This window comes from Carlito syrichta, unplaced genomic scaffold (genome assembly GCF_000164805.1).
Source record: "Carlito syrichta isolate Samal-C Ts95f unplaced genomic scaffold, Tarsius_syrichta-2.0.1 Scaffold307329, whole genome shotgun sequence".
In the NCBI taxonomy this organism is placed as follows: Eukaryota; Metazoa; Chordata; class Mammalia; order Primates; family Tarsiidae; genus Carlito; species Carlito syrichta.
Window position 1 is genome coordinate 111,526 of NW_007251425.1, and position 15,179 is coordinate 126,704.

Here is a 15,179-nt window from a genome sequence, read left to right on the forward strand (position 1 = left end):
CGGGCGAGGGTCGCAGAGCTACTCAGCGGGACCGGAGGCCGGGGAGACGGGCGGGGCGGCGCGACGCGGGTCGTGGCGTCACCGGACGGAAGTGGGCGGGGCGCGCCGGGCCGCAGAGGGGCGCGCCGGAAGTGGGCGGCCCCTCCGGGGCGAGCCGGATATAAGAGTCCTTCTCCTGAACGCGGCCACCAGGGAACTTGAGGCCCGCGGGAACCCCGGAGGTCCGCGGCGCTCGTTGGCTCGGCTTCCGGCGTAGAGGGCAGGTAGATGGCGACAGCTCCCTCGTCGTCCCGTCGCCCGGGCTGGCGGTTGGGGACGCGGTCCGCGGTTCGCCGCGGGTCATTGGGCGTTGGAGAGGGAGTGTTTGGGTGAGGGCAGGAGTATTTTATGTGCGTCTGAGCCTGGGGGCCATTTCTCTGGCCTCGAGACTATTAGCGCCGCGTATTGGCTTCTGCTTGACGCCCCAGATTAACCTAGTGATTCTGGGGGAACCACGTTATTCCAAGAAAGCGGTTAAAATGAAATAGGAAGTCCGCTTGGGGTATTTGTGACACAAGCTGGAGTTGGGTTGGGGTCCCTCGCCTCATGCTTTCGTTTTTTGACACAAATGTCACTGCACAGACCACGTTCTAGTCGGCATTAGGGACTATGGTTTCTTCATTTCTGAATTTCCAGATCCTGGGCACACAGTAAATCCTCGAGTTTTGGTTGAACGGAGGGAAGCACATATCTGACTGAGTTACTTTGTACTTAAGTTTAGTTGGAATATTCTTATCAACATAAACGGTCTTCTACACTAAAGAAACAAAACAGTAATAGGTCAATTTGTGGATCCCTTAGATGAATGGAGAAAAATATAGTACTGTTTTTAACCACCATGCTCTCTTTTCCAACTTGAAATATAATACTTCGAAAAGGGAAATATTAGCGTATATTAGAATAAACGAGTATCACAGAGGCGAGGTGGGGGTGGGATTGGAGTTTGGTGAGTGGATCAGAGAAGAACTTTTTCGGCAGGGGATGAACAAACCATGAACAAAGACAGCAATGGAAATTGGATGTGGTGTGCAGGTTGGGCATGGATTAAAAATAAGACAATCAAGAGAGGATATACAAGAGAAGTGTCACTTAAATGCGGAAACCACTGGGGCCTCATCGAGTTGGGAGATTACGTGATGCAAAATTTACGGCAGTAGCACTTAGATGGATTAGACGGAAGAGGGTCAGCTGGGGAGATAAGGAGAGGCTCTGCAGTGACAGGGAAGGGAACAAAGATGACAGTACTCAGGTTGAAGACAGTAGTAGTCTGCTAGAAATGCCTTTTCAAAGAACTTAGGGGATTTTAACCGAGATGGCTTTAGATTAACAACCTTTCAGATAACTGCACTGCCTTAGACAAATGATTGATGTGTTGAGAGGTGCCTGGAAACACAGGGGAAAAACAAGTGCTCTGGGAACAAAGAGTATCTCTAAGATTTTTTTTCTTTCATGAACATATCCAAGACAATGCAACATTCAACATCAGAACACTGTATGTGGATCAGAAGGAAATACTTGACATTATTTCATATGGTTTGAAACATGCTCACCCCCTTGCATTTCAATATCAGGTCAAGTTAAAGCAAAACACACACATAGTATGGGGAAATTTTCTTCATTTTTAATTTACAGCAGAAAGAATATAAAGCATTCAGAAAACATTTTCCATATTTTAAGGGCAATTCAAAACATTTTGCATGGTTTCCAGCAGCTGAGTTCTTCAACAGATCCATTGATTCAATGATGCTTTACATGCACAATTACAAAAATAAAACTTACAAAAAAGAAGACATCTAGACTAGTTTTACATGCAAGTCTCAGGGACCCCCCATTGGGCGCCAACTACTGTGTGGAACTGCCATAAGCGACCGTGCAGCCAGAGAGGGGTTCGTGTTATTGTCTTTATTTCGTTCACACAGTACAGCTGATTTCGAATGGGTAACAAGAATAGCAATTAAATCTTCAGGAGATAGAATAAGATTAGCTATTAATTTTATAATGAAATCCTACTCCTGGCACTTGGGAATTCAGATTATCCAAGAAAGCTGCGCTTACCTATCACCTTATATTCAAAATTAAGATTCAAAACCAAGAAAAAGCGGTCAGAAATGCTTCATTTCAGTGGAAGTGCATTTTTACCTCACCTAGGATTCACAGTTGTACTGGTAGGTAACACAGTAGGTTCTGAACCTACTTCCTATCCCCTCCATAAGAACCCTCTAATTCTATGTACGCCTTTATCTTCCAGAATTTTCTAACTTATTCAGTTAATAATGTAGTATGTGAAACATTAAAAAAAAAATAAATGTGAGGTTTAAAGCAAATCCACTGAGGTCATTTCTCTGGTCAAAAGAGCAGTTATTTGTACCATAATAAATGGAATAAACATATCTAAATTCAGTATTAATATAGAATATCCTGAAAGAGCTGGCTTTCACATTCTACTCCCATTTATGAATGCAATTGTGTGTTTGTAAATTACTCAGTGTTCTCCTATAGGTCAAACTGTGTGAAACAATAGGTGTCTGGGGGACTGCAACAGCTGCAACATACCCCACACATTTAAAAACAAAATGGACTCAGGTCAGTTTACAAATGTACAGGTGGCTACTAGTTGTGGGGCTGTCACCGCTGTCAAAGCTGATCACAAGCAGAAAGACATATACTGTACAGTAATTCGAGGTTGGCAGTGAAAGGAAGTAATTAAAAAACAAGTACAATTATAGAAAAGGCACCAAGAGCACTGACCCCAGTTTTTACCACAATCTTTTGTATCAACCTTCCTCATAAAGACACCAGTTTAAAAGCTTATTTGTGAATATTTTTAGGCTTCACAACAAGCCTTGAGTTTTAACTCGCAGTTGGCAGCCAGAACCAAGAAAAAACATCTAAGCTTCACACCAACTGATCCTCAAACTTAACCTGGGAATCTTAAACTGGCATCAGCAAATGCGAACTTTTTTCTCTCAATTTAACAGTAGTAGTTTAATTGTTAAAAGCATCAGATTTCTTTGGCTCCTTATTATGTGGAAATAGTAATATACCATGACATCTCTACAAGACCAGTCTGCATCTTTTTCACTTTTAGTTATTTTTTTGTGCAATTTTTATGACATTTTCTGATTTCCAGCAGGAGATATGAAAACGTGGCATTTTTCTACTTTTCATACAATTTCTTTTGTCAGGTTTTGATCATTCGAAGTGTTCTTTTGTTGGAGTGAGTGGACGGTGTTAAGCTACATACTGATTCATCTTATGATTATCTGTTTTGCAAAAGTAACTTAATTTTTTTAAGCAATATTAGCATTCACATTACTTGGCACCATTGGCAAAAAAATTTTAAATAAAATAAACTAAACTCCTGGTAGCCAAAATTAAATGTAAACATATCCTTTTTTTTTAAGTAATGTTACTCTGCCTTTTTTCCTAAATCTAAATACAGTAGCTCTTTTTTTTTTTTTTTTTTGCAGTTTAGTCATGCTTTAGCAAAATGTTCTTCTAAAGAACATTTAAAATAAAGTACTCTTATAGTGAAATAAAGTTTTTTTGTTTCATTTTACAGACCATAGCCACTAATGCTTTGCTTTTGTTCATTTCTTTTTTCTTGATTTCATGCACATATCTCTTTGTTTTAATATATACAATATATACAAACAGTACATCCACATTTTTCTTGCTCATTCAGACAAAACTATACAAATAATTTTATCTTGCCATGTTACTGACCTTTGTGAATAAAATATTTAGCAATTAATATAATCCCTTTCAAATATTTTCTCACTTTTCATTTCTACCTTCTATATATACATAGAAACTGCTCAGTTTGGATGAGATATAGCCAAAAACATGGAATTTACTGGCCAGAACGCAGCACCACACTGATCGTTTAGGTGGCAAATGTCCAGGCAAGGTTTATGATTCCTTAGAATTAGTACAGTTTCCAAGGTTACTAAAAAGGCTACATGCTTTACCAATTCTTAAGTAATTCTCATTGCACATGAAAGTAAGGCAAAAAAATTAAAGTGCTGAACATGAAAAAGGGGACAAGATGATTACTGTTCTTGCAGGTTCTGGGAGGTGGTGGGGACAAGAAAATAAACTTCAACTCTGTAAGCTGTTTCTCATTGTTTCCCATGCATTACCCGTTGACCACACACCCGCCCTCTGCAAATTTCCACAAGACATTAAAAACCTGCAGATTTTAAAAGTTGCATTAAGTGTGCTGTAGAGATTAGAACAAACAAACAAACAAACAAAAAGTAAACAGTGAAGGAAATGAGAACACACGGACCCAATAAAGATTTGTATGATCTAAACCCTCCACTGAGAATCAATCCCAAAGATTCAGCTTCTTGGAAATAACCGACAGGTGCAGGAACAGCATTCTTTTTTGTTGCTAGTGTATCCCCACCTTTTCTTATCTATATTTTTGGTATAAATATTTGTACAGTTCCACACGATGTTTGAATACAGCCCTATATGAGAAGGAAGTGGCTTCTTCCTAAGAAGAGGAAGCCTCTTTCAATTCCTCCTGGTGTCTTGTTTTCCCATAATCCAACAGAAGGTTGAGTTCCAAGATGTCTTGCTGATCAAATAAAAAGTTGTCCATGAAAGTGCAAATGCAATGACCAAAACATTCCTGTTAAAATCCTGCAGCTGATCTCCCCAAAACTGCAGAGGGATTTTGTGTGTGTGTGTGTGTGTGTGTGTGTGTGTGTGTGTGTGTGTGTGTGTGTGTATGTATGTGTGTATGTGTGTGTGCGCGCGTGTATTGTTGCATGTCTCTGCTAAAAACAAATGAAAACAGTCTGAAAAGCAATGTCACATTGCTAAGGGACGCTGCTGTATGTCTTCAAGTTCCTTGGCCTTTTTCAATTCTTTCACTCTGGAAGAGAAACAAACACCAGCCGATAACTATATAGTGAAACTGTGACCAAATAAAGGAAAGGGGCATTGCCATTCCCTCTGAAATGAAAAGCCAACACAAAACTCTTGAGGATTCATGGCAAAAGACTCCTGTGGAATTGTTGGGGAAAATATTAAGAGAGAAGACACGACCATTCTTAAGGTGATTTTTAAAAAGTAATTCTAAAGCTTTGCTCTAAATCAAGTGCTCTAAGAACACAGTGAAATCAAAGTCTAATGTATTCAATCAAGTGTGATAATAACATGCATCTTAGAAAAATTTATTCAAATAACGTTTTTTTTAACCTGGTGGATCACCATTAATGCCCTATAATTCCATATGATGTAAATTAGGGAAACTGAACATTCATTTATCTAGCTTTTAATATACCTAAGGATTGAACTAGTACTCTGCTCACAGACTCAAGAGCATCTCAAGATCGTTAGCGGTCGTGATCTGATCATACATTTGAAGTTCTACGATTTTATATACTGTAGAGTCTTTGATTTTCATAATTCCCTACTTTCCTCCCACTCCACATTGTAACTTTAAAAGACATTCAGGTTCCTTCCCCCAGTGTTCCTGGATGGACAGCAGCGGGGTGCAGTGCCAATAAAGTACTTTGTTTTATTTATCAAACATGTTGTAGTTAACAAATTTAAATGAAATTGTTGTAGACTGAGTCATAGAAATTTCACACCAGCAAATTATTTATCACCACCAATCTACATTTTTTAATGTAAAAATTTGCCTTGGTTTCTTGACTATAGCTGCCTGATGGGGGCGGTGGAAAGACACTGGCAGCTGTGAGTCTCTCTCTTTACTGACCGATAATTCCAAGCTTGCCTTAATAGCAAAATGATCAGGTGTAAGTCAGTGCATGCTGTATAGGTCACAGTTTGCAGTATTGCTAGCATATAATGACATTCCCCCCCACCCCCCACCCCGAATGGGTGGGAGAGGCTGATTTTAGCCAAATAGAAGCAACAGTTTCTCAGGACAACTATACTCTATGGCAACAGCATGACAATGAAAAGTCTGGTTTGTTAAGGGCCTGTACAGAGGGCAATAATTCAAATATAGTTTTCTGATTCTCTAAGAGCAGGGTCTCCTATTATCTTAAGTTATAGCAGTAAGTTAAAATTTCACTTTAAAACGTATGCTAGCTTACTTTCTAAACAGATTTTTTTTTTTTTAGTCCGAGTCTCAGTCTGTCGCCCAGGCTGGAGTGCAGTGGCACGCTGCTCACAGCCACTGCAGCCTTGACCTGCTGGGCTCAGAGATCCTTCTGCCTCAGCCTCCCAAGTAGCTGGATCCACAGGTGCATGCCACCATGCCCAGCTAGTTTTTTGATTTATTGTAGAGACGAGGTCTCACCAAGTTGCCCAGGCTGGTCTTGAACCCATGGGCTCAGGTAATCCTCTCGCCTTCACCTCCCCAAGTGCTGGGATTACAGGCATGAGCCACCACACCCGGCTCCAAATAGAATCTTGATGACATTCGGGCAGGAAGAAAATATTCTGAGAAAATCGGGCGTAAGCTACTGCTGTATTACATAGGCTGGGATTCAGTGGAATGGCACACACACTGTAACAGCAGTTTAAGAAAACAGTGATATTCACCACCTCCAGCAAGAATCATTTCTGAGTATTCTGCAAAGTTGATATAATCTCTTCAAAGAGAAGATGTTCTCTTTCAGAAGAAAAGCTTTATTTTAGCATCACTAAATACTGAAAAGAATTATAATATGTGAAAACTTGCTCATATGTCGGATGTACTTACTACCTATTCCAAGCCCAGCTTGGTACTAGTGGAATATTGACAAATGACAGACACGAACCAATATAGCTCCAAAACTGTGGGATCCTTTTTTTAAAGAATACCGTGCTATGTTTCCATTTAGACTGCATTGCTATGTTCATAAGTAAATCCAGATATTATTTAGTTTCAAATTTTATAATTGAATATACCATGGATTACAAAACTTTAGGGTAATTTGGGTCATATCACAGTATAGAATTGTGCATCACTATAGGTCCTTAATTTTGGACATGCATACTTGATAAATAAACGGTTTTTTAAAAATTGAAACATGCTATAGTCTGTGTTCAATTTTTAAACATGCAGTATCTATACTAACATCCCTTTGGCTGAAAAATGCAAGGCATGCACTGATGCCAACTTGGCTTCCGGACATGCAACATCTGTACTTGTGCAGACCTATCTGCTGAATGACCGCAATGTGTGCATGCTGCTTCAAGTGCTACTCGTTGCTTCTGCACCAGCACAGAACTCGTTCACAGATACGCAACAGTGACTCCATCATGATGAGATGTTTAGAATTTGAGGAATTCTGAACTCAGAGTCTGGTCGCATAGACACAAAGATATCCATTCACAGTTTTCCTGGAGTGAACAGGAATGCTTTAGAACTAGTATTATCATCATTGCGATGAAATAAAATGGAGAGTGAATTATAAACCAGAAATTTCTTGTGTCATTTTATACCAAAGAATCAGTAATAAGCTGATCAGAGCAGGTATCCTTAAAAACGTTTTTCTTTTAGTGAAAAGGTTGCATTGGTTTTTTTGTTGTTGTTATTGTTGCTGTTTTTTTTAGAGGTAATTTAAAAAGCTAAGTTTTCATAACATTTTAAAGTGATCATATAAATACTCTGCTATGAAATTAGTGATGGCCTTGCAGACCAGTAATTAAGGAAAGGTGCATGTCCACACATAATGTCTACATAGCTAACATGAGAACATTTCCATTTTGAGGTGCTATATTCTAGGCTTTCGTAGCTCCTGAATTTAAGTGGAGAAGTTAGTTCTGAGTTGCATGATGAAGTTACCACAATATGCTAGCATTATAAATGACATCAAAATGACTAAAATGACTCATTTTTTTTAAACAGAAAAGCTGTTAAAGGAGGAATTAAAAATAGGAAAAAAAAAAAAAAAAAAGGAAGAGAATGATTACATTCTACCAGCTGCACAGGTTACTTAATACTTGTTACTGGTCTAGTCCTCACAACACTGCCATTATCTCCAATTTGTAAATGCAGAACCTGAGATTTACAGGAATTGAGCAACCTGTCCCAGCTCATACAGTTAATATATGGCAGAGTGGGGATTTGAACCCAGGCTTGTCTGACTTCAAAGCTTGTAGTTTCAACATTCCTCACCACTGCCTTTAATAATATCTCCAAGGATAAAAGAAATTTTAAAAATAATCTTGTTTCATTGGCTTTCTCAAAAGACTTTATAAAAAACATGCATTTGGAAAATTTCCAAATGGTATGGAATGAAATGGACAGCAATGATATTTTCTCAATTCTAAGATGTCATCCTTTATAAGACATCACAGTGATTTTATTACAGTATTTTTGGGGATAAAGACCCCCACATAAAATGTAATTATTGATTTTACAACACAATTAGATTTAGAATCCTAAAACATGTAAAAAGAATGTGTCTAAGAATCAAGGAATATATATATATATTTTTTTGAGTTGGAGTCTTACTCTGTCGCCCAGACTGGAGTGCAGTGGCCGCTCCCAGCCAGTCCTCAACCTGCTGGACTCCAGCGATCCTTCCACCTCAGCCTTCCAGTGTAGCTGGAACTACAGGCACACACTACCACGCCTGGCTAATTTTTTTGATTTATTGTAGAGATGAGGTCTCGCCAAGTTGCCCAGGCGGGTCTTGAACCCCCGGGCTCAGGCAATCTGCTCACCTCAGCCTCCCAAAGCGCGGGATTACAGGCTGAGCCACCGAGCCCGGCATCAAGGAATATTTTTACCCTCATCCTCCAATTTGCAATTTACAGACTGTGTTGATATTAACTTACCTCTGAAAGTTTATATGACATTGAGGGACTTTTACAACCTGTCCTAGTGAAATCATAAAGGAAATTTTATATTACTTGAGGGTAGATTATTAGAATGAGATAGTGTTGCATGTCATATTGCCTCCAAAGAAATAGAAAGCAATATCACCAAGTGACTTAGAATAAAATCTGATGTACTAGCATTTTTAACAAATTTTAAGAAATAGATATTTCAAACAAAGAAATATGAAGTTGTCTTGTTATCAGTTAAGGACATGAAGAATCATTAAAAGGCATATGTTAACTAAAAATAAATCCTTGCCAACAAGAAGGATACAAAATAGAAGTTTAACCGTTATCACCTCCGGGTGATTCTTATTGCTTATTTGTATTTCCAAAATTCATTACAGTGAATATGTGCTTCTTTGGAATTATAATCCTGCTAATCTTTTAAAGAAAAGGTTTTTAAGATGGTTTTCCATCCATCTGTTACTACTTTATCTCACAAATGCTGTGTTCACATAACATAAAAACAGCTAAAAGTTTCAGTGGAGGAAAAAAAATTCAGTTTTATAGACCAAAACCAAAATCAATGGACTAAACTGGCTTCATTGCTATTACCTGTGTTGTAAGCATATTTTTCAGTATACAAACTTGATCAACAAAGAATAATTTTTGAAATTCTTATATTTAATATAAGATTATATTTATATAATATCATTAAAATTCTATTTAAAAATCCTAGATTATATTTAAAAATCTAGGACCTGTGGTCACCATATTCACAGAACTTAGAACATAGGTGCTTGACAAACTTTTGTTGAGTTGCATTATGGAAACTCAGCTAAGGGTTACTGAGTTCTCGGTTCCCTTAAGGAATTGCAACTGTTAGATTTATTCAGGGGTATAGAAAAACTGAACCTAAAAATGTCCAGGTTGTCTTTTAAAAAATTCCTTTATAATTGCACTTACTGCCAAATTCCATGACAAAAGGACAGGCAGAGCAGTCTTCCCTGAGATCATAAAGACAGGACAGGACAGAAACTATAGGAACAAGGCTATTGCTACCCTGAAGAAACTGTATGATCACATTTCTCAATCTCATGTCAGTAACTTGGAAGGTAGTACTCATATCATTAGCTTGGAGTTACGGTTATTAGGTTAGCAAGACTTTAACCTGTGACCATTCCACTATTAAAATCAATTATAAACCCAGGATATCCCCAAGCATTCAAGGCTAAAAATAATCACCACTTTAGGATACTGTTGCAGTCTCAACCAAAAAAAAAAAAAGTCGCATCATAATGTACTGACGTGATGTAGTAAGCAACAGCACTGAAAGCCAGCAAAAGCCCACAAGGTTTATTTCCATCAGACGTCCAATGATTGTTTATGAATAAATGAGGTAGGCCTGCTTCAGAAACTTCTAGCAAACAATGGCTCCATGGGAAAAGCATAAGGCAAAGCTGCTTCATTACATCTACTCAGTAATGCTCAGCCAGAGAAATGTTTCATGAGTCAGTGGATTTCAGCAGGTATATTCTCGCAATGCTGGACGTCAAAAATATACAGGGCAGCCAGATGCGGCTTTCTGATTAGTTACCTGTTGCTCTGAGAGCTGCAATAGCTTGTGGGAAATTTAGGAAAAGAGAGATCTTGCCATTTTCCAGAAATCTCATTTGGATTGCAAAACAAAAAAGACAGAGAGGCCCAATAAGAATGACACAGAGCATGCTGTCTGCAATTTAACACACACCACTGTGTTCCAAAAATATTCATTTCCTAAAAGAGGCAAGTGAGACAGAATTACGTTGGAGATTAAAAATACATCCGTGATGACACATCCCAAGTTCATTCCTTACTCACTCCTCACTGAATATACAGGGCCACTTGAAAACTACCCCTCATGTCAAATTTAACTCGAGTGTGCTGTTATATTTGTGGACCCTAGAGCACTGTCTACTTTTCTCCAATAGCAGACTTCCAGGCATTGTTAGAGAGCCGTCCCTTGGATAAAGTGCACACGACAGAGCAGAAAGTGTAAGCACAACTTTCAGAACGTGGTAATGACCCACTGAAGACACTTCCCAGGACTGCTTTCCTCACCACACGACAAAGCTGCTCTGCGGGAAACCACTACTTACCAGAATGACTGGCAGCTTCTGGCAAAGTTAAGTGTTTGGAAACCCAGTTCTCAAACACAGAGAAAAGCTGTTGTTTAAAGATTTGTGACCAAAAAGTGTTATTTCTTCTTCCTCCAATTAAAGATTTTTTTATTCCAACAAAATAGCTGTACCCACCTTTATCGAATACAGGTAACTAGGCCAGCAACTTATAAGAAATGGGTTATTCAAACACCAGAATTCCCACTGCATATAATAATGCTTGTGGTGACTGTTACCATTTATAAAGCCCTCTCATGGAAATCTGTCATAGATGGAAATGAGGAATTTGTCTAGGGATTTCTTTTCAGTGAGTGATCTCCCCCATCTATGAGAACGCTTTCTACTACCCATGAAAAAGAAATGAAGAAAGAAATGGAAAACCATTTTCTATCTAGAACAAGAGTTTTAGTTTGTTTTTTTTCAAAGACCAATTAAGTTGCAATACCTTGAGGATAAATCTGTTATAGTCTTTTCAGCACACACACTAAATGTTTCTTAAACCTTAAAAATCCTTCGGTCATTTGCTGAAGCTAATATTATCCCTAAATTAACTAACAGAAATAAAGTGTTGATTTAAGTATCTGTGGATAACAAAAGTTAATCTCCCAAGTACAGTTATTGTGTCTAAGCCAAAAAAACAAAAATCCCTGATAGTATCAAGAATTTGGTAACTGTTTTAAATTATTGGATAAATTAGGAGCTAAGCCTGAAGAAAGGCTGAGTAAAGATGAGCTGAACTGCTGCAGTCGGCCCACGGGGTCTTCATTCAGACAAGGGGCCCAGACTTCTCTGTGAGAGCTCTTTCTGCTCCATTCACCTGGGAGTCTGGATCAATAACAGTGCTTGTAAATACTGTACCACCACGTTTAACTCTTTAAGTTTAAAAACTTTATCTTTTGGAGTATAAACTATAAATGTCTTCAATATGGTGTGCTGTATAAATTAACAAAATAACTCTGTTATCTCCTTGGACATAAGTTCTAGGAATATAAACCCTCCTCAGAGATGTTCTGCCTCTCAAGAGTAAATTCAGCATGGGGACGTGAGAAGGAGTACCACAGTGACTCCTCTGGTGGAAGGAAGAGGGAGAGAATATCCTACTGGTAATTATACAAAACTATATAAAAGCTATTTCTCAATCAGACTTCGATAAATACTACCATGATAGAAGGAATCTGAAAGCATCTCAGCTTCTATCAAACTCCCTTAAGACTGTGAGGCATATGGGCTGTCATGAAATTCCAACCTTCCATGCATAAGTAGGAGCTTTAGGAATTCACAACAGAATGCAGCAGGCACAAAAGAAAGTAAGGTAGGACTCTGGTTGGCATTGAAAAGCACCTTTAGAAAATATACTCTTTAAAAGGATCATTAACGTACCAGAAACTAACAGGCTTCAAAAGTGCATAAGCAACCACCTCCAATAAAATGTTGGTTCCTTGCAGCAAGCTATATTAATTGCATATAACATGCAAGATACTATCACTTTTAGTAAAACCGAATACTGGGACATGCATCTGTTCTCCTGTCTTTTTTTTTAATAGAAAGAAATATTATTTATATGCAGAGGATGAGGAGTAGGAAGAGAAATGGAGATCTTTGTCCTCTTCTTCTATTTCAAAACCAAACACCTCTGAGCCAGCTCTATGACATGGGACCCAAAAGATTTGAATCGTGAACAACTGCTTAAGTCTAAAGAGGATTAATTTGTTAACAAGTGTAGTTTTCTTTTTTACTCCCAAATATTTCTCTCTTAGTGACTATCATTTTAAGAAGATGAAACTTTAAATCTTTTATAGTGATAAATGTATAGGCCATTATTTAGGAAGAACTTACAAAAACTCAATTCTCCTATTATCAAGTTGGCAAAATCCAGTCCAACCTATTTTTATTAATAAAGTTTTATTAGAACACAGTCACACCCATGCCTTTATGTATTGTCTATGGTTGCTTTCATGCTACAGTGGAAGAACTGAGTAGGTGGGACAGACTGTATTGCTTTCAAAGCCTAAGGTGCTTATTATCTGGCCTTTTAAGAAAGTGTTTGTCAAAATAAAAAGTCTGCCAACCCTGGGCTTAAAATATAATAAATAAAGATTAGCATCGCCAGGCTCAGTGGCTCAGCCTGTAATCCCGCGCCTTGGGAGACCGAGGTGAGTGGATTGCCTGAGCCTGCGGGTTCGAGACCTGCCTGGGCAACTTGGTGAGACCTCACCTCTACAATAAATCAAAAATTAGCTGAGTGTGGTAGCGCGCACCTGTAGTTCCAGCTACTTGGAAGGCTGAGGCGGAAAGATCGCCGGAGCCCAGCAGGTCGAGGCTGCGGTGGGCGGGAGCAGCCACTGCACTCCAGTCTGAGTGACAGAGTGAGACTCCAACTCAAAAAAAAAAAAAAAACCAAAAAAACCCCAAAAAACAACTAAACAAAGTAGTAGTCAAATTAATCTAAATTCAAGTCTGATTTTGGTGAATTCTATTCCTAGTTTTTGAAAAACAGTTTTCTGTCACTAAATATTTTATTATAACTTAAGATGTGTTATGGTTGTATCTGGCAAAGACTTTTTCCTTGTGCATACTCACAAATTAGTAGCATATTCTCAAATTTCAGGAATACTTATTCATTATAATTTATTTAAAATACAAATTCATTAGCACACTTTCTCTTAGCTGCAATATATCACACACAGATTTAGGGTCCTGCACACCATACTTCCTTTCAACATTTCCGTGAGATGCTGGAAGTCTGGTTCACCTACTATTTTATTTTATTATTTTTGTTTTCAAACAAAGTTTATTAGAGAGAGAAGGGAGAAAAGAAAGAGTAACATGCCAGAGCTGGCATGGGTAAAAGAAACTGCCTTACCCACTTTTTTATAATGAATGTCCTGGCTTGGTTGTGAGAGGGCAGCTTTGTGTACTGACTTACCTCATAGCAAAAGAGAAAAAGAAATTTAGAAAAGGAAACTACAGGAGTAGGGTAATAGGGAAACAGTAATTCTAAGCAAGAAAAAGATAAGTTGAAGAAGAAGAGGGAAAAAAGCCTACTACCACCACCTACTGAGCCTTCTGGTTTTGAGGATTTTGACAAAGCAGTAGTTGAGAAAATTTCATGTGACAAATTGTTCTAATCACCAAAAAACACTTGCTGAATGTTTTCTTACAATGCAACTTTATTTAGATTTGAACATCTACCACCAGCCATGTTTTTGTCCTGAAGGCTTCCTCCACCACGTTCTAAGCATGCCCTGCATGGTTTCAGAATGTCCCTCCCTTTTACTTACTCATGCATTTGTACATCTATTTATGTGACTGCTCTCCTGTTGTATAAAATAGCAGTGTTAGTAATTAGGGTTAGTTTTTATTTAATTTTATTTCATTCAAAATGGATGTGAAACTTACTGGCATACCTAGGCTGCAGCCCCATGCAAGCAAGCAAAAAGCAAAATATTGAAAATGGAAGATAAAGATAAACTGGCTAGCAGGCAGCTAAACTCACCCTTTTGTACAGCCTATGGTCCACCAGGGGGCTTTAGACAGTAAAACAATACCAAAGAGCTATTAGCATATGAGGGTCACAACAGAAATCTTATAAATAGCTTTATTTCAACAAAAAAGAGTATAAAGTGGTTTCTTTTTTGGAAAGAAAGAAAAGGAGATTGATGATGGGGTATGTGAAATGAGCAGGTAGAAAACTCACCAATTTGGTTTTAAGTCTTAAAAAGATGGAGCCACATGACTTAGAAATGGGACATTTCTTACTGACTCCTGAAGCCACTATCTACCTACCTTTTTGAGATAGTGTCATAGGAGGTTTCTATTTTGACATAGATTTTAATGCTTCTAGGGGACAAAAACATGATGATGTCCCTTAAAATAACATTAAATAACCCAGGATGAAAACAGGATTATGCACATCCTAGGGAAAACAGGAGTTTAAAACAAACTTCTGGGATAGATTTTCAGATTTCTTCAAGGTCTTTAACTGAATACACACACACACACACACACACACACACACACACACACACACACTGAATATATAGAAATGGCAAGTGAATACTGATCGTACAGTCAGCACACAGAGGTCACTAAAATTTTCCTGCTTATTTTTCTAACACCTGAACTACTAAATGGTCAAGTAGAGAAAAGAGTCAATAAGGCCTTTATTTCATTCCAAATAATGCACAGAAATTTGGAGCCCATAATCTGATGTTCTCTTCCTAATGAGCCTTGTTAGCCTTC

At 38.3% G+C, this 15,179-nt stretch overlaps 1 protein-coding gene across 1 annotated transcript in view; it reads right to left on the bottom strand.

Annotated features, from left to right (window-relative positions):
- Positions 1–4,808: 4,808 nt before the first annotated feature.
- Positions 4,809–15,179, bottom strand: part of CAMTA1 (calmodulin binding transcription activator 1) — a 294,680-nt gene continuing 284,309 nt past the window's right edge. The window contains 2 exon segments of the mRNA XM_021715722.1: positions 4,809–4,924; positions 14,434–14,464. Of these exon segments, the coding sequence (XP_021571397.1) occupies positions 4,892–4,924; positions 14,434–14,464 (64 nt within the window). The 3' untranslated portion in view covers positions 4,809–4,891.